Below are 24396 nucleotides of genomic sequence, written 5' to 3'. Positions count from 1 at the left end.
TTCTAGGCTTACTCGGCGAGATACAAACGAGGAGGCTTGCCCGGTTCACATCGCTGACTTGAAAGGATACTACCGTTGTCGCGATGGGGAAGACGTATAAGATGAGGTTGCGATAGGACACAAGAAATCCCGTGTTCTTGGCGACCCAGGAGCGAGATCTGGGATGCAGACTTGCTGAGTTAGCCGCATGGTAGACGAACCCGTCGACAAGCAATTTGGCGGTGGAGACTATGGTCACTGCCACAATCTGCGGCAGAGTATTTGTTCGTTGTGTGTTGTTTTAACACTTTGTTCTGCGCAGAGTAGCTTCCTGGAAAGACGGCCATAGACGGCGTAACTTAGGAAGCCCACCGGGAGGGAAGACGGGTCCATTCGTTTTCCCAAGTGCTCAGGGTGGCTGACAGTTGTTCGGCCTGACGAACGGTTCAGGCGGGCAGTTCTAAGCCCGCTGTGACCTCTAAGCGGAACGGGGCAAGTCCGTCTGCGTCGGCCGGACCAGCTTAGAGCAAGCCCCCTGCTGCGTCGCGGTGAGTGGGACAGCGAGCGACAGACAGGTCGGCATTGTCTGCCGGCTTCGCTAGCCACCACCACCTACGCCGCTTTCGGACGCTGCAACGTGGCCACTCCGGCAACAGCAACAGCGGCCGCCCATGAAACCCAGCGGCTCCCTGAGGCCCATGAAGTCCCCCGAAGTCCGGGCCTTGAGGGGGGGAGAGTGTGGGAGCCGGGGGTGAAAGACGAGGCAGAGGGCACGTGACAGGCGGCCGGCAGAGAAGACACGACCTGGCGCGAGACATTGCGAGCTGAGCGAGGCTGGAAGCTGGACAAAGAACGACGGAGCCGGGGCTGCCTAGCCTGGCCCATAACGAACCCCGGAGCGGTCCACCAGCGAGGTCTGGAGCAAGACCGGTGGAAACGGCGAGCCCGGGCCATATGACCTTGGCTATGACGATCCCGGGGTGGTTCCGCAGCGAGACTCGGGCATTGATAGCCCGGGACAGCCAGCCTACGCAGCGCTGGCGTGGGAAAGGCGATCCGCAGGCCTGGACACGGACCCCGACTGTGAGCTCTGATCGACGGGCGACAACAAAGGTCGGCGGGCCTGGACTACCGGCTCTCGACGACGGGCAACCGAGAGGTACAGTTAACCCATTCGCTGTCTTCTCGTTGCAATGTGTGATTCCCTGGGTGACGGACGGAGCGCATACCGATCGGGCGGGATTATTAGTATAGAGGGACCTCCTCCTTAAAGAACCCCCACAACCTAAATGCTTGAATGCACAGCAATCGTCTCTTCTTTATTGTTTTCAGTGATGAAACAGAGTGAATAGTCAATCTGCCATCTTTAAAAATAGAGTAATGAAGAATCAATTAAATTCAATGTTTGTTTGATGAATTGAAGAGTTTGGTCCCATATCCTGGGACTGGCTACTTGAAATCAAATAATGTACCCTCTTAAAAAAGGGTGTATTATTACACCCTTTGTCCCGTATAATACACCCCAAAACATCAGTTGGATGTGCAGCGCACTGTCGACAATCTGACGGTAGTGCCTTTCACGAGAGGCTTGATAGCCGTGTGGTACAACTTATTAAACTAGCGAATGTACGTGATTACTACAAAAAAAAATAATCGGGGTTTTCTTTGCCCTACTGCAGAACCTCGGTGCTTTCTTTCTGTGATCTTTGAGACGTACTTTAGCTATTTAATAAGTTATATCGGACCGTTATCAAGCCCCTCGTTATACATACTGTTAGCAGTATGGATAATGTATAACCTCCAATTATAAAATGAGTACTCCATGAATAATACCCTCAATTAACATACACTCGCCGAAAACAAATCTTTCACACGATGAGAGAACCGATTCCGCAATAAATACGTTCGTACATATGTACGAAGATTACTGTAACATAGTAATAAATGTACAATAAAAAAACGCAGTTATCTTTTAAGGGCACGTCGTGCGTATTTTGACCTTTGAATAGTACCTAATATCTGGCAAATATCTGTGTCAGTAAAAAAATCACGTAGTAAAGTTGATGCCCTTTTCTGGCTTTTTCAGTCCGGCCAAGGGCCTAAAAGTTTGGCCAAATAAAAAGAGCGATTGTCGAGTATGCTTAGTCTTACTGGTAATCGAGTTCGCCACTGGTCGTATTTTGGAAAGTCCATTATGATGTGCTCAACGTCTTCCACAGGATGGCCACACGTGCAGTTCGGTGTTTCCACCTGTTGAATTCGGCAAAGAAATCTGGCGGTGTACGCAAGATTTTGTCGTAGGTGATGAATTAATGTTTCAATAGGTATACTCAAGTAAATAGAGACTGGTCACCGAAGGTCTGGATCAATGAGAAGGAGTAGGCTCTGTTCCGAGATGCTGTTGAGGCACATGTCGGAGGACGTTTTGTTTCCCAGACAACGAATGTACCGCTTGGAGTCGCTTTTTGTAAAAAGGTGTGAGGTGGACGCTGTTGCTAGTATGGGCATCCGTGGCCACTTGGTCAACTTGGGTGTTTCCTGAAACACCGCCATGTCTAAGAACCCATTGAAGGTGTACCGTACGTCCCGAACCCAGTGCGTTTGTTCAGGGATTAGCAGGGGCACGACATTTAACGTTCGAAGACAGTTTGTCCCTTTGCGAGAACGAATTTAATTAAAAAGGGACCGCGCAGAAAGTCTAGAAACATTACGACACACTTCCCGGATTCTTAGGATAGTTACTGGTGGTTCTTGGGCTGTAACGAGTAAAAGCGCTCTGGATGTTGCTCGCGGAAGATCTAAGCATACTCTTACCGCCGAATTCAGAAACCTCACTCAAACTACACTCGAATTGAAGGGCCCCTCCACTTCCTCGAGGAAAGCGCGAGGGCCGGCGCTGGTCAATCGCGAGGACGGATCCGCCGTCGCGATTGGCCAGCGCCGGCCCTCGCGCCTTCCTCGAGGAACTGGAGGGGCCCTTCAGTGTGATTGTAGTTTAAGTGAGGTTTCTGAATTCGGCGGTTAGACTTCTTGCAAGTACAGGGTGTCACAAACAAAAATTTACACGGTCTTGTTTACCGCAAAAATAAACTAGGCATCGCCGAACGCTCATTCTCTGCCCAAAGGTAGCGCTAGAGGTCACAACCAGATGCCGAAGTTTCAGCCCGATCCGATAACTAAATCGAAAGTTATAAGTGATTTTCTGAAAATTTCAATGGGAAAATGGCGGCCGACCGAGTTTTCAAACACATGGGGCTCTATGGCACCAGAAACCGAAAACGGGCAAAAATGGGCTCCATTTTCCCATTGAAATTTTCAGAAAATCACTAATAACTTTTGATTAAGTTATCGGATCGGGCTGAAACTTTGGCATCTGGTTGTGACCTCTAGCTCTACCTTTGGGCGAAGAATGAGCGTTCGGCGATGCTTAGTTTATTTTTGCGGTAAAAAAGACCGTGTAAATTTTCTTTTGTGACACCCTGTATATACATAAGGCGAGATTCTGATGTGTTGGAAAGCCCCTGTAGAATAGGCAATCGCTTGTCGTACTAGCGCCGTGTGGAATGAGAGCATTGAATCTCTTGATTGTGCACCCGCAATGCATCGAAACACATTAATTACACTATTAAATCTTCTCTCCAGCATATCTATGTGCTTATACCATGTCAGGAATTCATCCAGTAAGACATCAAGAAATTTGTATGATTGAACTCGCTGAATTGAGTCTCCATTAACATTAAGTTCAAAACTAGGAAGCATCTTTCCGGTAAATGGCATAAATGCCGATCTCGTGGCAGATAGCTCCATTCCTCATTCCGTTAAGAAATTATTTGTCGTGTCTCAGGCTATCTGTAAGTGATTCTTTAAAATACCTCGGGGACTTAACCAGAGATGCCGATATAAATATTGTCAGCATACATAGATATTCGTAAAGGTGGCTGGAGTTTCTGCGGTAACTGCGCCATTACGACATTGAAAAGAGTAGGGCTCAACACGCTACCTTGGGGTACTCCATCGTGCAGTTTTTTATGCTTGTTGTCTCCGTCATTTGTACACACTACGATGTTTCTGCATCGAAGAAACACTTGTATCCAGTGAAGCATGCGTCCATGTACCCAAAAGAAGCACACATCCTTCAAGAACATGAGCGTGACTAACCGTATCGAATGCTCGGCAAATATCTAGGAACACTGCCACTGTAATGTTTCCGTTATCCCGTTGGTACTCTACACAGGTGGTGAGGTTTAGAATGGCATCAGTTGTGCATATATACGTGAACGAAATCCTGTAATCTCTTCGGGAAACGTTTTGCTTGTTTCCAACCACCATTGTAAGCGGTTACGTAAGATTGTCTCGAGCAGCTTTCCGACGCAACTGGTTTAAACTCGCAGGGCGGAAGGAATCGAGGCTCAGTGGTGATTTCCCAGGTTTTAAGAGTGGAACTATTTTAGGTAGCCTCCACAATTTCCTGTATCGTCTCTGTTCTCCAAACTTTCTTGTATATTTCGAGAAGAGTGCTGGTGGCACCGAGGTCGAGACTTGCTAGTGCATCGTATAAGTGATCATATCGAGACCAGAAGCTGTAGACTGGCGGGCGTTGGGAAGCGCACAATCAATTTCACGTACGTTGATTTCATAATCTAGCTCTGCATGAACTAGACGCCTCTCGTTCTCGAAGATATGAGTAGCCTGCGTCTTCGAAGATCGGTATTGGGAAGTTGTTACCACATCGCTTCGTTGTGCTAACAGAGCGTAAACATTATCCGCGATTGTCACTTCATATATGCCATTCAGAAGAGCTAGCGTGCGTGAAGGCTATTTTTGCACAACAGGAGTGAGAAGAGAACGAAGTATTTTCCATACTATTAAAATCGGCATGGAGGGGGTCAGATTGCCGTTGAACTTCCTCCATCGGCGGACTGCAAGAATTTGTAGCTCTCGACGTATACGGTGGTGAATATGTTGGGCCTGGTCATAGTCTTCAACATATCCTGATCTTCTATTGTGGCGTTCTGCTCTGCGTCTTTCTGCACGTAGCTTTTCGTATTCACCATTAACACCAACATGTCCGTTAGGTACAGGTACAAGACGCGTTGCTCTTTCGATGCGAAGCAAAATCGAGTTTGCAAAAACATCGGGTTTTTTTCAAATCGGTATGTTTTAATATGTTTAAATCTCTGAACATCTACCAGTTTGTTAATCGTGCTCTATGTTGCTGCCCACGAATGTTAAGAAGGTGTTGTACGAGAATGGGGAAATGGTCGCTACCTCGGGTTTCCCTGTCTGTCATCCGTGTCACTTGAGGTGAAATGTCTGGAGAACATAGAGTCAGGTCTAAACTGCTGCAATAGATAGGGCCACGAACAAAGGTTGGCGATCCGTCGTTGAGGACACGTATGTTATACTTGTCCGCATACTCGGCAATGACATTTTCACGTCGATCGCTATGGTCACTCCCCCACATCGCGTGGTGTCCATTGAAGTCTCCACATATAATAAGAGGAGCGGATACGTTACTAAATATTTCAGAGAACCCAAATGAAGTTATTGGAGTTTGAGATTCGATGTACACGCTCACAACTGTAACTGAAGACTTACCACACCGTACCTTGCAGGTGACGAATTCTGTGATTTCTTTTGTCGAAGAGAATGGGTGCACTGACACTGCCACATATTTCTGTACAGCTAGCATCGCTCGACTTTGACAATTTTGAAGAGATGATTTGTACTGTACGTAGTTTCAGACGCGAAACTCGTCGTCCACGCGAGCTTCGATTAATGAAAGTCTTGGTATAGTATTCTTTTTAAGAAATTGACGAAAATCACCAGACTTTTGCCGTAATCCGCTGTCATTCTGCTGAAATATTCCTATATGGCTGTACAAATCAGGCATTGAAATAATCTTCATTCATCAATGTTCGTGAAGATTTAATTAATCTTTCCGTGGCGAATAGTACTGTTACCTCAGGAAGATTGTTGGCTGGAGGCACGGCGTTGAGTATGGCCTTCAGAGCCGTAAGAAACATCGCTACCAGCAAATGCAAGATGTTGCTCGATTGCCGTATCTCAAAGTAATTACTCCAATAATCGCGTCTGCGCATATCACGCTTCTGTGTGCAGGGTGCTGGTACAGGAGACAGGTTTATGATCAGTCTCCTGGAGGCGTCTGACCATGCAGGAATCGTCAAGTTCAGGTGCGATGGGGTCTTGAACTTGATCTGGGCGCTAAGTTGGCGTTTTATCGCGTCGGAATACTGAGACCGTTGAGGCGATTGAAATACGTGTGTCTGCTGTGATGATGTAGAGCGACGGGGGGGGAGGGGGGGAGGTAGAGGTGGGCGAGAAGGTGGTAGAGGAGGAAGCGGAGTTTTTGTGACCTCAAGATTCGGAGAAGGATAACGGTTATTTTGTATTGGTTCATTCAGGATTTCATCATTTCTGCTGCAGCTGCTGCCTTTTTGTGAGGATAGCCTGAAAACGAAGCGCAGTGATTGCCTCCACAATTTGCACACTTTGGATTAGTTTTGTCCATGCAGTCTTTGTAGCTGTGTGGTCCAGCGCACACCTTGCATCTCTGTTGACCGCGACAGTGTCTTGCGAGTTGCCCATGTCGTTGACATCGAAAGCACTGTACCGGGGTTCCAAAGTATACTCCATCACAGGATGACTGGTGAGGCCCAATAGGACCCGTGCAGGTATCGGGTGATTTTGTGTAAAGTGAAGCAGGACACTTTCTGTTGGTTGTTGCTCCATGCTGCCGTCTTCTTATTCTTGAATATGCAATTTGTCGCCGGACTGCGATCACACGTACCAGCGTCCTTCAGGCAGTCTATCAGATCGTAGTCTGAGTATTGTACAGGAATGTTGTTGACCTTGCCAACATTCCGTGTTTATGATACGGACGCGGTCACTGTCACGTCGATTCCGACAAGAGATTTTATCATAAGAAGCTTGTTCGTTGTGTTCAGCGTCGCTGTGTTGACCATGATTATGCCATCTTTCCTTATGCGTGGTGCTAGTAATTTTGCTTGTGATATTCTCACGATTTCTTTTGCTATTCTGTTAGGGTTGATTTCCCAGAAAGAGGTTGCCTATTTTGTTGGCTTGACGATTAGTGGTATTCCGGCGGGGTGATTTTTCCGCACTGTGACTTGAGTGAAGTCGCCTTCGTCCCGTAGAGTGCCGTCATGAAATGAGTAGTTGGATGTCCTCTCCTCGTCCATTTGTTCCGAGGAAAGATTCACGCACCTTTTCTTGGAAGAAACGTCGTCATTCATGTTTTTAGCCGTCAGTTACGGTTCTTGTAGTGGTTGACGCATTTCCGCTGCAGAAATGTGGCTTGTAGTCGCGACGGTTTCCATTTGAGCGTCCGAGGTCAAGGTCTGGTGGATCGGGTCATTGAAGCGGGGCAACCCTGTCGCAAGTGGTCGCTTTTTAGCAGTGTTGGCTAAAGTATATCTAACACCTACTTCAAGTAAAGTACAAAGTAAATAAGACGTGATGTACTTTAAGTAAAGTATTAAGTACACTGGATGCAACGTACTTGAAGTCAAGTACTATAAATGCAGTGTACTTTCAAAGTAAATGCAAGTATTTTGAGCACAATTTTTTATGATTCCATTTCATTCCCCTATACAGTGATTTTTTAACTGGTATGCATTGCCCCGGGGTAATCACCTATTTTCAAAAACAGGGGCGAATATTTGATAAAGTCGAGTGGCCACAGAGTAGTTATTTTCAGGAATTGAGCCTAATTCAGAAGTCTCGATCCCTTCTGAATTTGGCGCCACTTCCACTGGATTGTTGCACCCAAGTAGGTTACTTGTACTAGGAGAGAGCATGATGTCAGCCCCGTAGCTTCCGCAAGGAATCCTCTTATAGAAAAATGCCCTCTCTTTGATTAAAAAAAAACAAAAAAACAGTGAGTGTGCAAGCGAGTTGGTGATAATTAATCATAACGTGACACCTGAAATTGGGGTGCGAAAAAAGAAAGGAACTTTTAAATAGAAGGAAGTGACAAAAGATAATCTCTCAAAACATTGTGACGTTCTCCCCTGTTGTCCTTTACTTCGTCTTGAAATTTTAATTTTTCCGCACCACAGTCTCAGGTGCTGAATTATGATTAATTTTTTCTCTCCTAATATTTTAACCTTCTCACTCGCGCTGACCAAGCGAGAAGTAGTGAGAGTTCGAAAAGCTACGAAAAAGCCGCCCCAAGACCAAATGCAGCGATGCGTCGTCTGCTCACGTTTCTGGCAAGAGTAGAATAGCCTTCCCAGTATTTCTTCGGAGTTGACAAAGCAGTATTTCGTGATACAAATTTAACAAAAACAAATTTGGGGATTGTACTTTGAAGTTAGAAATTGTACTTTCCCCGGAAGTACCAGAAAAAAATACTTTAAGTAAAGTACAAGTACATACTCAGAGAATGTACTTCAAGTAAAGTACAAGTTCCTAACCCTACTTGAAGTAGTACTTTAAGTACAATGCACTTAAAGTACCTCCCAACACTGCTTTTTAGCCGGCAGGGTATTTCCCGCTAATAGCCCCGTAGGAACCAGTTAATAAAGGAAATGTTGAGGTAGCCAAATTGAGCAGAATAGCATAACATTTCAAGCTTGCATGAAGAGCGACAGAAAATGGTGCTGGCTATTCCAATCGTCGTCGTCGTTATTCTCCTAATGAAGAATCACTTTTTATTGTAATTTAAATCAAATATAACCTGAGTTGAATACATATAGTTAAATGAAAAAATGTGATCCAAAACAGACAAAACATGTTTCACTTCAAAATATATCATGAAAAACTTTTTTTTTTTGTTACCAATTATTTTGTTGTTTTTGTTTTCCGGTTTAGGCCCCGGTTTATTGCCAAACCTAAAATCAGTTCCGTTCTGTTTCTTGTTAACAACAAGTGAATGCCGTTCTTTATCGGCTTTGAGTTAGGATCGCAGTTCCGGTTGGAGTCCCCCAGCGTGCCGTTCTTAAACTTGGTCTGTAATCGCCACTACAACGCTCGAAACATAAAGAACGATATATGTATGAGTATATATATATATATATATATATATATATATATATATATATGTGCGTGTGTGTGTGTGTGTGTGTAGGTGTTTCACGAAAGGTGGACAAATTCGATATGGCGAAAACTACGCGTCGCAACAAAAAAATGCTTGTGTCGGTTTGGTCCTGGGCCAGGGGCCTATTTAGGAAAATTATTAAAGTCTGGGATAATTAGGTTGTTAATTATTTTCGCATAATTAACTTTTTAGTATGGTGTTTAAGGGCATGGTTTCAATAAAAAATTGCTCAGCATCATTGAAAAACACTAAATCAACAAATTGCAGAACGATAGAAGGCACGCGAAGCATTTTACGGCTTTCTGAAAAACCGTACAAATTCGACGAGTTTTTAAGTTTCGGTTTGCTATCGGAGCGCATCTCGGCCCCGGCTATGAGGAGATTACCGAAGCACGGTAAACAAGGAAGCAAAGCTCGCAGTGTAGCCCATGCCAACGGTTCCAGAAATCCTGGCAAATTTACAAGGAGGTTTGGTATTTTCGACGCTAGACCTCGCTCAAGCGTATCAACCGCTACGACTGACAACAGAGACGGCTGACGTATTGACCATGACCACTATAAAAGGTCTCTATCGAGTCAAGACGATGCCATTTGGCATCGCAGCTGCTCCAGCAATTTTCCAGCGATTGATGGAAACTGTTTTAGCAGGAATCCCGGGTATCGGGATATACCTCGATGATATGATTATCAGCGGGGCAAACAATGCCGAGCACATGACTAGACTGGACACAGTATTGACGAGACTTGCTCAAACTGGTCCACGACTAAAAAGATCTAAGTGCCGCTTCGCACTGGAACAAGTACAATACCTCGGACACACCATCGATGCTGCCGGGATGCACCTGACTGAGGAAAAACTCAAAGCTATCCACGAAATGCCGGAGCCGACCAGTCGAACAACGCTAGAGTCGTTTCTCGGACTTCTAGCCTTTTACGACTGATTTTTGGCAATTCAGGCAAAAATTGCAAAAGATCTCTACACACTGCTAGAGAAAGACACCCCTTGGGAATGGAAAGAAAATCATCGACGAGCCTTTCTGCAGCTCAAACAGGACATCGCAAAACGTACGGTCCTCGCGCACTACAACAAGAACAAAACCTTGATCGTGTCATGTGACGCGTTCCCCTACAGCGTCGGCGCAGTATTAGAGAGTTTTAGTAGATCGTTTTGGCTCTCCCGCTACGCTATACGCTAGAGCGACGACGCTACGGCGCATGCGCGCTGCTAGCGGAAAATTAGCGGAGCTGCGGAGGCTAGCGGAGGCGCGCTGTTCTGCAAAAATAGCGGGGGAGGTAGCGGGATGTGCTAGCGCGGGTCTCGCGAGAACGAGTCGTTGCGAGATTAGGGAATGCCGGGGACAGCCAGCGTTCTCGATCACTTCCAAGATGTCCGCGATGTCTGCCGCGTTGAATGTGCCCGCTGTGCGGTCGCGCTTCGTCGTGGCAGACGACATTCTGCTGCTACAAGAGGTAGCAGCGACAAACCCATTCGAGGACCACGACAGGTGGCGAGCAGTCACAGAGATGGTCAACAAAGCAACCGGGAAAAACTTCACAGCTCGTGCCATACGCGAACGCTGCGACCTGCTACTCGGCCACTTTCGTCGAGAGGACAGGGCAAACTTAAGAAAGTAAGTACAGTAACCTCTGTTCCTTGAGCGTATTTTAAGCTGAAATCGGCGAAACATTCGGTCTGCGGCTCGTTCTGAGATCCACTGCCTGAACTGACCTGTGCAGGACTGGCAAGCGGTGATGCAATGAGGGCACAGCCACGGATACGCCAGATTTGTATTCATAGTACGGGTGTCGTGTTTTCGGAGTTTATATCTTGTGAAATTGAGAGTCTGTTTTACGGAACATATATTTTGCAAGGGAATCGTTGTTTAACGCATTTTATTTTCGTTCTATTTCCAATGCTCCGAAATTAATAAAGAGATGGTCTGCGTTGCTCTTTCCCAGATTTTCCAGTGATTTTTACCGCCCCGGCCAGCGTTTTTTAGTCAGCTCATATCGATTCCCACTGTACATTTTATTTTCCTCTTCCCTTGCTCACGGGGATGACCTTTTAAGTACCCATGTGGCTTGACCACATGAGACAAAAGTGAAAATTGATCGGATGCAGAGTTTTGTATTCCTGTTTGATAAGAGCCAATGGCTATGTTGATGCAGCATGACTTTTCATGAGGCAGTTACTTGCTGCAGGTGTGACTAAATAAAATTCAGGGTTGTTGCGTGCAGATATGCTAAATCTTAACAACTCAACTCGCATCTAACAATTAAAGATACTAAATCACCTTGTGTTGAATTGAAATACTCCTGCTGCAATCATTTCCATCTTATTCTTCAAACATTAGGTCTGGCACAGAGGAGCAATACTCCGAAAAGGAGCAACTGCTCCAAGAAATAAATGACATGGCGAGGGAGTTCGGCCACCAAGTCAGGGTCCAGCCCAGAAAAGTGGGCATGACGCCGGGCAACGCCATAGGGCCAGGCAGCAGGACCAACAAAGCTTCGGCCAGGGCAGAGCTACACGCCGCCAATGCCATCAGGGAGACAGCTGTGACGGCAATCAATGCAGCAGCCGCTGCTGCGAAGAACATAGCCAACGCAGAGGAGGCAGTGGACGAAGATTCGGACAACATTATGGGCAAGTATAATCTGCATAGACCAGCGTCCGAAATCCTAGTCTCCAGTGATAAAAATGGGGAATAATAATCTTAATTGCAGGCTTTTGTGAAGAAAGGGGCTGTGCATAAAACAAGATTTTTGCTTTTCACAGCACTCTTGGCATCGGTGTCGTTCTTGGAGCTTCATCACTATGCATTTCCGACATTCTTGAACTACGGTATGCACAAAGGTTTCTAAAAAAGAAAAACACGAAGTCTTGCAAAAATCACAGCCCTTTACAGTGTTGTGGCATCAGCATAAACAAACATTGCGGTGCCCATCGAACAGAGCAAACACTGGTCCACAGATATAGATGAAAATTTGATTCTACTGGAATGTGTGATGACATACTTTGTTACAAAAACGAATGGTGTTAGTTTCATACATTTATAAGGCGATTCAGGTATCTTTATAGTTAAGCTTGAAGTTTCACAAGCCACAGAGAACTCGAGAGGCTGCCTGTAGTCTGGAAGGACCCTTAATAAGAAAATTCACCCAGAAACTTGCCTTCTTTAAGGCCATTAGCTCTCCCCGAGCCAACCTTTTCAATTGCACCCCCCCTCCCTCTCCCAGCCTCTCCTACACTTCTTTGCTTCGTTTGTAGAGGCTCTAGAAGAGAACCTCAGCCTGTGTAGTGTGCCACATACAGATGCTTCTGGCATTCGTTACAATGCCTTTGCACGGTTCACAATAGGTTAACCCTGTGCTTGAGGCTGAGCGTTGCCAAAACTGTGATTTCACTCAATTTCTTTCACACGTTATGTGCAGGTGAGGAGTCTCCAGCGTCTCTTCTACTCATGCAGATGTGTGAGAATGGCGCCAGAAGCACGCCTGCAGTTGCCACGCCTGCCACCGGAGGCCCTTCGCAGTCGACGTCCACCGATGGGGCCAATGGGTCCGATCGGACGAGGTCACCACCACCACCTAGGGCAAGAACTGCGGCACTGCGAGGTATGAATATCAATATTCACTAAGCATTTTATGATTATTTTTTGTGCAGTGTTTCCAGGACCACTTGCATCTTACTTGAGTAATTTCTACTCCAGGCAAGTCTTGTACTAGACATCAAGACTCTCAATCAATTGGAAGGAAGCATGCTGAATTGAGCGGTGTCAAACACTTTTGCCTTCCCAAGCACGAAGAACCTCAAATTGCATGTTTCGTTAATTGCGTTGTTCAGCAAGTAGTCTAAACTAAGCTCTTTTTGCTGGAAATTGTTTGCTTTTCATGGGTGCAGCTTGTCGGAATTTCATTTTTTCAAGAACAATTCGAAGTAGGTAGCACAGTGCTGAAAAGAGTTGCAGGAGCGGGTGCTTATGTAGCTACCTACATGCCACAAGCTAAATTAAGCACCTGTGTTGAGCACCTGATTGTTTTGAGTGTGTGAACCATCAACACAAAGTGCCCAAACTCCCTATAAGAGCTGTCCAAACGGCATGTTTTCTGCCGTTCGTGGCATTTGCTGTACCTGCAGTGGAGGTTTTCCTACGCTTCCCATCTGCTCTCATACATTCTTTTTGTCAGGAGAAAAGCTTCCCTCTGGTAGCCTGCTTTCCCCGCGGCAAAAAGAATGTACCATAGAATACCGCGCATCCGCCCATTCCACATTAAGCACCCATATCCAAATTTTTAAGATATGAAAAAATATGCACAGTACATTTATATGTAAAATTAATGACCGGATAAGTGCCAATCCCCCATTTTTTCGTGATTATCTCTAAATTTTGAGTGGGCGCTTGTCCGGTATTTTACACTATGAAGGCGGATATAGATTGTAAAAAAGCCTTCACTTCCGTCACGTCAAATGTAGCAAATGGCCGGAAATTAATCCTATTTGGACAGCCCTTTACGTTGTTTTGGATAAAGTGCGGCAGCAGTGTTGAGGCAGGACTAACAAAAAAAGGCAGGTTGAGCAGCAGGCAGTACCACACTAGTGAGGCTTCACTATTTTGATTGGCACTGTACCTACACGTGTGCTGAAGCCTAGGTTCTTCGGTCCGGCATTAGGTATCCCATGTGCAACGGCTGCAATTATTTTTAATTTACATTCAAAGCATAGTGAATGAAATATGATTTTGCCTGGGGACTCCATTAGCTGCCAGTAATTGGGTTAAATATGTTCACTACAGCTGTTGACAATGCCCACCCGAGTGAGTTAATTCTTTTTGAGGTGCTTGGTTTGCAATAATCAGTTTCATCTTAATAAGGTGGTACAACAAGAGCTACAAATGTGGGCTCAAATGTGTGGAAGGCACTTTTAAAGCAGGGGTGCACCTCTTATCAGAAAGGACAGAACGAGCCGGTTGGTAAGGATAATTAAACTTGAAGAAAACGAGAAGGACGGACAACCACAAACTTCCAATAGAAGTTTGTGGTCGTCCGTCCTTCTTGTTTTCTTCCTCAAGTTTAATTCTAATGAGAGCATATCAGAACATTAGAAACAACCAGTTGCTTATCGTTGTACGGGTGAACCATATCAGAACTGTTTTCACTCTGCTGTCATTTTTCCTTTTTACACATGACTTTCTGCAGGAAAGAAGAAAACTCGCGATGGGGACGTGGCCGCCTTCTTGCAGCAGCGCAGTCATCAGGAGCGAGCCATTCGAGAGAGGGAGCTCGATATAGAAGAGCGGAGACTCGCTCTAGATGAAAAACGGCTGGAGTTTGAGCGTGAACGATTTGCCGAGGAAGCCCAGGCGAGAGCCGAGGAAAGGCGCGAGCTCTCCGAACAGCGACGGATCATGTTCGAGTTCCTGCTCGGTCAGGCCAAAAGTAATTGAAGATTTGTGGCTCTACTTCCAATAAATGGAGATGACAAATTTTATTGAATATGATCTGCAAAACATTCCAGTAATAAAGGACGCCATTTGCAGTGGCAAATCTTGTTTTAACCATGAACACATCAGAAGAAGAAAAAAAGTAGATTGATATAGTCTGCAAGTTTTTGATTTTGCTGAAAATATATATGTACAATGCTTGAGGGCAGGTAGACACACTGTACAATATAAACATGTTGGATGGCACAGTCCGACGAGGTCAAAGCAGATTTGAAGGAAAACCAGCTGCTACTTGGAAAGCTTGGCAACGAGACACCTATTTTTGTCATCTATTTTGCTACTGTAAAAATGGCACGCACTATCCCACTTACATCATAGTTCATTGAAATTGCCTTGTGCTTCATCCATACTCTGTTTACCATTAAGCTGAGACTGCAGCTAATGCCACAAACACGAGAGCTCGGGGTAGCTGCTGTGAAGTGTTCTTAAAGCAGAAAAAGCACTCGTGCTAGAAATGCACCTCTCGAAGCTAGGAGTGCGGTCTAGCTCGCACTTGCACTTTGTCTGCAGTCTCAGCTGAAGGGTGAACAAAGTATAGTTGGGTATTGTCACATGCACAACTATTCACGGCAGTGCACTTGTAAGCAAAAAGCAAATTGTTGTGTGTATGTTTATACAGCCGGAAGTTAGTCTGCCTCAGTGGGCATCTGGTGTCTCGGCTGTAGATGAGCAATTTAGCCAGTGTGGTACAACCGCTAACCTGGGGTCTTTAACGTGCACCACGCAGTAGTGATACGCGACCGCACGCCGGTACGATGCTCATCCAGATCGAAACGAGCAGGGGCGGGGATTGAGCCCAGGATCCCTGGGTTCTGCACTTGTAAGAAATGTGAGGCTTTTTTAAAAGGCACTCTGTCATTTTTAAGTATCGGCAATTTGCCAGCCTTTCATGCCACATAAAATCAAACCAAAAAAGCTATTACCTAGACATGGGCTGGAGGTATTCTATCAGTGTCGGAGGATCCAGATCAAAAAAGCTAGTGATCTGGCTTCCGTAGATACAGGTGTGGCAGTTTGACAGAAGGACAGCCACCCTGTACATGAGAGCCACTTTTTGCTTGCGGATCTTTTGATTCTTTTTAAAATCAACAAAGGCAAACTCGGCAACAACCTTGCCGAACCCCCATTCGACGGCTTGCCTTACGGTACTCATCGCTTTGTTAAATTCCACTTGTGCTGGGGTCGCCTTTGAGCCATAAGGCTTGAGCAGAAGTGGCCTCAAGGGATAGGCCGGGTCACCATATAGCACATATGAGTGGCCATCCACCAACTGCAACAATTTGTCGTACAGCTGGCTCTCTCGCAGCATACCTGCAGGGGAATGAATTGATGCAGGAGATTAAGTGTGAATCATCTGCAATTAATTTACATTCAGTTTTAGCACAAATAAGTGGAGCATTTCTGCAGGCAATACAAATAATTAACAAAGTTACCCGGAGTAAAAAATAAAGTATAGACATGCCATGAGGTTCCTGTAAGGTAAGTCAACATCACTTTGATTAAATTCTATCCCATCGCCATACAGCGAATTGTGTTCATAATGCTGAGGGCTTTACAGATAAAAACAAGCTTTAAAACTCCTCCTCCAAGCCATCACTCATGACCCAGCCACATATGGATTATGGACACTGCTGATTTAGTCATAATGCCCTCGCTAATCAACTGTTTTTGCCAAATTACTCAAGCACCAAGGAGCACTCTGGGGATGTATATGAACTGCATGCGCTCACCTTAGCAATCTAAGAAAGTTTAACTAAATACCCAAAATGAGGCATTGACAAACAGACATGCAAAGTACCATTTGTTTTATAGACCAACAAGCGGCCCTGACGTCATGCAGCTGCGGTGGCGCTGTCGGCGGCACAGCGCCATGCGCAGACGCTTCACTCCTCCCAAATTCGATTTCTGCTCACGCGCAGTGCCCACACCTGGTGTGGGCAAAGGCGGGCTTGTTTGTAAACAGCGTGTCGGTCTATATTTTCGCTTTAAAAGTTACTGCTGCAGACATCATGTGTAGCACTTGTAACTAAACTCTCAGCATGCTCCTTGGTGCTCGAGTAATTTAACGAAGGGACTATTCTTTTTGGAACTTCACCAGTTTTTCAAAAGTGCAGTTGGGAGACGTTAACGGCATTTTCTCTGTGTTGTAGATCCTGTTGTTGTATGCCCCCTCGAGTCTCCTTCTTTTCAATACAGCTGCGCACTGCATAGAAGTGCACACATGCAATGCAGGGAAGCTACAACATTTGCATGTCTTTCTTTTCCTTCCTTTTTCATTTGTTTCCCAATTGACCAGGAGGTGCTAAGAGACTAAGCCACAGTGCGTAATGAGGACTCTGCCGGCTTTTACAGTTCTAGCAAGAGGCAGTTTACATTGTGTGTAGCAAAAGGCAAAAACTTGCACAAGGAAAACCTCATGTTCTACAACAACAAAAACAAAAGAAACAGCTGTAGAACAGTTACTGATAGAGTAAAAGAATTTGAGAACATAAGTCTAGCAAAGGGTATAAAGTACCGAAAAAGTATGCACTATTATTCCCAACGGGGACGTACAGTCATCAATCAATCCCTACCCAGCTCACGTTTTAAATACTCATACTCACACGTACATAGGGCCAAAGACGTTTTGCTGGTGCACTTGTTTCCCCTAGCCCTAATCTCAAAAGCCTTATGTAGTTTGCATGACACCTTGTATTTTGCCAAAATTTGTGTGCTGTTGAATGATGGGGTGCAAGAGCATCTGCTGCAATGAACGTCTAGATGCCCTGACGGTGTCGTCTTAGTGGATGCTGCGTGTTCACTGGCTCAATCATTCACACATCTGCAATGTACCAACTGGCCCATCTAAGCCCATTAATAAGTCTAACATACAGAAACATAAATATGAAGCATAAACATAACTCATGAAAAATATGATCAGAAAGCTACAGCTACATATATGTCAGTGCCCACCAAAAGCACCCTCAATTTCTTTTATTGAATTGAAGGGCTATTGAAGCACATCAGACCTTCAATATTACTAAGGATTTTTGGCTATTGTGAAGTCTTTTGCGGACTTTATACAATTTGTGCCTAATTGGGAAGATGTTTGAATGTGCGTCTATAAATGTTGTCATCTGGCATAATTTGTGCATTATTTGCAATAACTTAAAACAATAAATTTGGCTAACCTCTAGTTGGCCATGTTGCTGGAAGGTGGGTCTATGGAGAGGTCTTGAGGCCTGCCCTTATAGTTCTCAAATATCCATTGTATTTGTTTTTGTGAAATGAGCAGCTTATTTCAATTTGTTGATGTCATGCTATTGTAATAGCCATTCTCATGTAACACGCCCTGCAAGCCATAGGATCATGGCTAATGCCGCCTCATTGATTCGCAAGAATTGTCTCTCAGCCCTTCTTTATTTCTGCAACCACTTTTCAGGCGGTTTCTAGCAATTCCTGGCGATTGTTTCATTGGTGTGCCCCATAACAGGGCAGCTGAAGGAGTAGAAAGCAGGAGTGTTAGTGAAACCTCAACAAACCTAACACCCAAGATACAGCCTCAGAATGTTAAGTTTGCAGGACACATTTTGTAACTGCCAGGTAACTCCACTTTCATAACGCGTTTATGGTCGTGCAAGCTTTTGCAATGGCTTTACTCGCTCGTGATGTCGATGCCCTTTGCCTTTTGTTTCATCAAGGCTGTAAATGAAAAACCCTGCAACCACCAGTGAACACTACACAATGAGCCTTGTGTTGTTTTTAAACACTTCGCAAAATCGGAATTTACAATGTGGTTATGGTGTCGATGACAACAACCTCACCGCTTGGGCGAACTTTCTATTGTGGCACCCTAAACGTAAAAGAAATGTGGGGTTTTAGTGAATTTTTTAACCGCAGAATTAAGCTTGTCTTGCATCAGAATCGTCCGCCTAAAAATAAACACTTGCATTGGCGGATCTTTGCCGCTGCATATTGACACTTTCTGCCCCTTCTTGGAAAGCCCAGCAGCTGGTGCGGCCTTTTGGAATGTGCACTGGGAGCTTGATGCAAACTTTCTCTCCTGGCTCGAACTGGCTGACCTTGGCTCCCCGGCGGGTCCGTGTATGCTTTGGACTTCCATTGGTACTGGGCCATATGCTCTCGTAGGCTTGCAAGATGTCTTGCCCGGTCCCTCAAGAAGTCTCTGGATGGTCCCCCCACAATGGCCAGTTTCGTCTTGGGACGGTGTCCGTGCCGCAGGAAAGCTGGCTTCTCACAATTGGCTGTGTGAGGAGTGCATCGATAGACACCCAGGTACTCTACCACAGCTTCCTTCAGGGGCCGTTGCTCGTGGGCACTGAGTTGCACAAAGTCCTCGAATACACGTTTAAAATGCCCAATTTGGCCGTTGCTTTGAGAATAATACACAGAGGAAAAGGTGTTTTTCACTCCCCGATCTTTCAAGAATACTTCAAACTCGGCAGACATGAACTGACGATTGTGATCGCTGACAAGTTTGGCTGGGTAGCCCTCATGAATAAACACCGGCCATAAAAAAGAAACAATACTTCCCGACATCACTCTTCATCAGGCACACCTCCGGACACTTAATGAATTCGTCAATTAACATAATGGCATACCAGTGATCATTTGGCGCACATGACAAAGGTCCCACAATCTTGATTCCAAGTTTCTCCCATGGAGCAGCAGCACACACGTAGTGTTGAAACACTTCAATGCCTGACCATTGACTTTGAGGGGCGAACAAGCGATGGCCTCGATTCCAAGTATGTTTGTGCCTTTCGATAGGACGTAGAAATGCACGTCAACGTTTCACTCCTTGTAACCAACCACGGCAACAAAACAATCTGTCACTCCAATATTCCGCTGCGAAAAATCAAACAAATTAACAGCCAATTCCTGTAGCCGAAGCGAAGAATCAGAATTCTTCTGATATGTATCTTCAGAGATTATCGAAACTGCTGACCCGGTGTAAACCAAAATATATAACACCGTCCCCTCGACATGAAGAGAAATGGAGATACTGCTTTTCCTGTACCTGTGGAATACTGAGGACGGCATCCTCGCAGCTATCCAAGCAGCCAACTTCTCTGATGGCGCGGACTTCATTAATGTGGACGGCGGTACTCATGCAGACAGCATGAAAATGCCAGAATGTTCCAAATGCAGTGCATGTTTTCCTTCTTGTCTTGCATGTACCAAAATTCGCAAGATGTCCCGACGACCTAGAACGGTAGAACTTCTTTCCAGAGGGGGCGGAGGCTCACCTTCCCATGGTTGATCGGCGCTCCGCATAGGCTTAGCGTCTACCTTCTGCATTGCTGAAGCTGATACAAGTTCCTTGGAATAGCGTATTGTTTCTTCGACCAAACAACCGATGACCAATGCAAGGTCCGGGGTGAGACAAGTGCCCTCCAGGAGCAGCCGCTCTCGTAGCTGGTGGATCGACGTCTTTGCAACTAGCTGGTCCTGGATGAGGTCGTCCACCATGGCTACAAACTCGCAGTCGACGACAGGTCCCGTAGTTCAGCAAAAAATGTGTCAATGGATTCCCCAGGTAGCTGCACTCGCTGCCCGAAGCCATGTCGTGCGTCGGACACGTTTCAAGTTGCCGCAAAGTAGCTCCCCAGGACTGCCAGAGCGATATCGTACTTGTCCAGTGCAGTGGGTGTCTTTTGGACTTCAGGGCCCGTTTGCTCGAAGCGCTAACCGCGGCTAAAGTTAGCCGCAGTACCTAGGAGAGGGCTTTTAAAATCACATGACTGGCTCTGTAGGGATGCGGGGAATCATGGTGATGCCCCGGTGAGTGAGCGCCTCTCGCTTTGCAACTAATATGTCGTTGTAGCTGCAATATCGGGCGCGTAAGTCAGCGAATGGCGGAAGACGCTTTCGCTTTGCGTTACTTACTTAAATCTCAAAGCATGAGCAATGACCTGGCCGCATTTTTTAGATAGTCTCTCGATTCTGGCCATTCCTAAGCCTAAATGAACGCGATAATTGTCGGCATGGCAACGTCTTTCTCCTAGGTACTGCGGCTGACTTTAGCCGCGGTTAGCGCTTCGAGCAAACATGCCGAGGTGGTTCACGCAGTCCCAGTATCGGAGGGCGCGTCTCCGAAAGAGTGTAGAAGATCCATTGGCCCTTAACCCAGAGGCAGTGCAGCAGTAGGGCCTTCTGCCGAGCATGATAGTGGGCGCCGCCTCCCACAGCAAGCAAGTAGTTGTTAAACACATGTTGCCACTGTTTCCACAGAATAGAAGGTTTTCCAGGAGCAGGCAGGAATGAGGGAAACACCATAAGGCTCATGCTATCGCCTTCTCGTCGCCACTGTTGCCACAGCAGAAGCAGCCAAAGTGACACTGCTCCTTCAGTACCAATGAGGATTCCTTATCTTTATCATCTCTTCTCTTTTATAGCCATGCAAAGTGCTAGTGGCGCCACCATACGATAGTGGCACCGCCACGACAATCAGGATTACAAATAAGCATATAGCTCAGAATTTTCTACATATGTTTCACAACCCTTTCAAGAAATTATTTCTGACTCAAATTTCCCATTCGAGACACTGATATGCTCTGTACCCTCTTTTTATCGCTGGTCTCAGGCAACAACACTTACCGGAGTCATGTCGACGTCCCTTGTATGGTCCGTCAAGCTCGCAAATGATTCCGTTTGCACACATAACTGATTGGTATTTTACCACATGGTGGCGCTTGTGCCCAGAGAAATACTCCTCCTGGGACTCTGAGGGGCGGCAGATGGCGCGTGCCGTGCCATCAATGAATCCCCAACAGTTCGTCAGGGGCGCTCCTTTTGCATGGACCGCCTGGTAGAAAGCAGAATGAAGTTTTAGACGAGGCAAGGCATACCCAGAAAATTTTTTCAGTGGGCGTTTTTCTTTGCTCAAACTGTTCAAAATGAAAAAAAAAAGAAAACAAGAGAGGAAAAGAAATTGCACAAACACAATCTTAGTTACTATTTTTCAGTTTCTTAGAAGACAGAAATTCAACCTTTTTTGCCACATCTCATTCATTGAATCTTTAAAGAGGGAAACTTTAATGGTGAACAACGAAGACACACAATCATAAAATATAATAATGGGCTGTGAACAAAAAAAGTCCAGACAGGCCCACAAAATATTCCGGTGCATACACTTAATAGGGGTGGCGATGTGGGTTGTTAGTTGATACTGATCAGCACTTGTCCTGTTTGCACTTCCCTTTTCTTTAGTCCTCGTTTACTGTGCGCTGTTTGCCTCTTCGTCTGCATACACTTCTCTGCGGAACACTCAGGTATCCAATGACTAAAAATTACAGAAGGGTGCCAGAGAATAGTGAAGTTTAAAATATGATTAAACATAAAAACTGCAATGTGCACTGGGGCAATGAGCAGGTGAAACATCATGCTCATTGTTCCTGTGTGCAGTCACGCAGAGCCATATATGTAGAGAGTTTGGCCATTCGTTGGGAAGTATAGGAGACAAATGAGGAGGCGCCATTGGCCGAAAGCAAGCTGGGCGTGTTCCAGGGCATCTTCAGAAATTTGAATGTGACCAACCAGAAGCCAGAAATAATACCCTGGCGGTGGTCGCGAGAAACAAACCTGATAACCGCATTGGAGTAACTCTCGGTGGCTGAAAATGTGGTACATGTGATGTTTCAATCACGCTCATCCAAAATGATGGTTAAAGAGTGCGACTAGCGATACGATCGAAATAATCCGTACGCCAAGCACCGAGAATCTGCCGTCCGAGCGGTCACACTCTGCCCGCGCAAAACAGAGTTGCGCGGCGCATTCGTTTCTTACATCTCTCTGCATGATTATGATCCAAACAACACGTGAACCCCACTTTCAACCACAAAGAGTTACTACACTTTACTCTTACGCGCTTATTTGACCTTTTACGAGCATATACCTTTGATCAGAACTGTTTCTCGCTACCACCGCTAGGGGATTCTTTTCGGCTTCTGGTTGGTCAAGAGAGCATGCCAAGCCCTCTTTCCGAGTCTGCCACACGCCCTGGCTCTGCCCGCACCTCCCATTGACCAAACTATCTACATATATGGCTCTGCAGGCACGTAGCCAGGGGGGACCCATGCGGCCCTTCCCCCCCCCCCCCCCCCCCCGAACTCTTCCATTTTCCTGGGACTGCCTCTCCCGCTCAAGCAGCATTTTGTCATGGGCAACCCCGCGACACCCCCCCCCCCCCCCCCCCCCCGAAACAAACTCCTGCCTATGTGCCTGCATGCGTAGATCACATTTTTCAGAAATGGTCGTGCTATGGTCATGCTTTGGGTTCTTTACATTCTTTGATGCCATTTTACGAGAAAGGAGCAGAAAAAAGTGCCAATTTCAATCATTTTGTGGGGTCTAAAGATTTAGTGGGAGCCGCCATCGGTCAATAGAGTTGGCGGGAGGACACTTTCGGGGCTGACTTAGATGTTCCGGTGCATGTTCAGAAGCGCAACCCCTAGCAAGCGCTATTGGGACAATGAAGCTCTTAACTATGAGTCGAGTCTTTGAAGTCTTGAGAACGAACATTCCGTTTCAGCAGTGCTAACAGGTGCGGTGCCTAGGATTCGCAGCAGGCGGTTTACATTAGGATACAAGGCCTCCGGGCAAAAGCAAGTTGCCTGTACCGCTGAGACGTGCTAAGTGGTGCGGTCCTTCCACGTCTGTTGTCCAAACCAGAACTTCCCCAGAAAGTTTATTTAACGTTGGCCACAACATCGTCCTCACTTAGGGAGGACGATGCCGCCAGACGTAAATGTGCCAGTCCTTGTTGGAGACCCTGAGGACACGCTTGAAGTTGTAGGTCAATAATAATTCTTGACAAAGCGTCAAGTGACGGCTTGGCTATTGAACTCATTGCTTTCACGACTTGCGTGCTGAATATTAGTAAACATTACCCACACAAACTGTCTGCGGGTAATGTTTGTAAACGTTACCCACACAAACTGACACCAGACAAACACACACACACACAAATTGAGAGGGGGAAAAGGGAAAGGGGTAAAGAGGAACGTTGAAATTTCGGGGGGTGTTTTGACCCTTGAACACCTTTCGTGGCTACGCCACTGTACGAGTACTGTTTTGCCAGGTGTGGAGATCCTTACCCGAGACATCTGCTCCAACTTTGCCACGTCGAGCCAGTTGTGGATGTTTAGATCGTCCAGCAGGTGCCCGAAGGTGTTGTTGATGTGAAGCATGACCTTCGAGGCGACGCTTGAGAGCACGCTCGAATGACGGCCGAAGACCCCTTCAAGGTCGATCCATCGGTTTGGGTAAGCCAAACGGCGTAGTGTCACGTACAAGGCTTCCTCTCCGTCCATTTGGACACCTTGCGCCGACGTGATCGTCTCCGGCATCAAAAGAGCACGCTGAAGCTCTCCGATGTGCTCCTTCCTGAACCTGAACATACTTCTAAACATTTCATCGTCTAGACGGTCTACGTTCAACAAACCGCGCTCGGACTTGAAACGGCGGTTCGGAGGTTCTTCTAGTAATAAATAGGCGTCTTCAATCTCGCGCCAGCTAAGAGCGGAGAGAACTAGCGGGTCGGAGAAGATCCCGCGGCGATTCATAGTAAGAGGCACGATGGCACGAACACGAGTCACGACAAGGCGGCAGCGTCCGAGGGATGGCGAATGGCCTTACGCTTGACTGGCTTGACATAGATTGGATCGCATTGGCCAGCGTGACTATCAGTTGTGCTCATTTACAAAATATGCAGATATGAGCACTTTAGTCAACTTAAAAAGAAATATAAAATATAAATAGTGACGCTAGTAAGCGATTACTAAAAATTAGACTAAAATAAATTATTTTACGTAAACTTTAGTGTCTGAA

At 46.1% G+C, this 24396-nt stretch overlaps 2 protein-coding genes across 2 annotated transcripts; one reads left to right on the top strand and one right to left on the bottom strand.

The window, feature by feature from the left end:
* The first annotated feature begins 10451 nt into the window (after window positions 1-10451).
* Window positions 10452-14508, top strand: LOC121836685. The gene is made up of 4 exons (XM_042291646.1): window positions 10452-10692; window positions 11416-11708; window positions 12497-12679; window positions 14261-14508. Exons 1-4 carry the CDS (start codon window positions 10457-10459, stop codon window positions 14506-14508), a joined length of 960 nt encoding a protein of 319 aa, XP_042147580.1. The 5' UTR covers window positions 10452-10456.
* A 911-nt stretch (window positions 14509-15419) lies between these two features.
* Window positions 15420-24088, bottom strand: LOC115310655 (protein ALP1-like). The gene is made up of 3 exons (XM_040502487.2): window positions 23664-24088; window positions 21166-21373; window positions 15420-15876 (listed from the first exon to the last, which is right to left on the bottom strand). The coding sequence occupies exons 1-3, from the start codon at window positions 23976-23978 to the stop codon at window positions 15485-15487; spliced, it is 915 nt and encodes a 304-aa protein (XP_040358421.1). The 5' UTR covers window positions 23979-24088; the 3' UTR covers window positions 15420-15484.
* Window positions 24089-24396: the final 308 nt, after the last annotated feature.

The sequence above is a fragment of the Ixodes scapularis genome, unplaced genomic scaffold (genome assembly GCF_016920785.2).
Source record: "Ixodes scapularis isolate PalLabHiFi unplaced genomic scaffold, ASM1692078v2 PGA_scaffold2__306_contigs__length_199485367, whole genome shotgun sequence".
NCBI classification, from domain to species: Eukaryota; Metazoa; Arthropoda; class Arachnida; order Ixodida; family Ixodidae; genus Ixodes; species Ixodes scapularis.
This window is presented reverse-complemented; position numbering and strand designations above follow the sequence as displayed.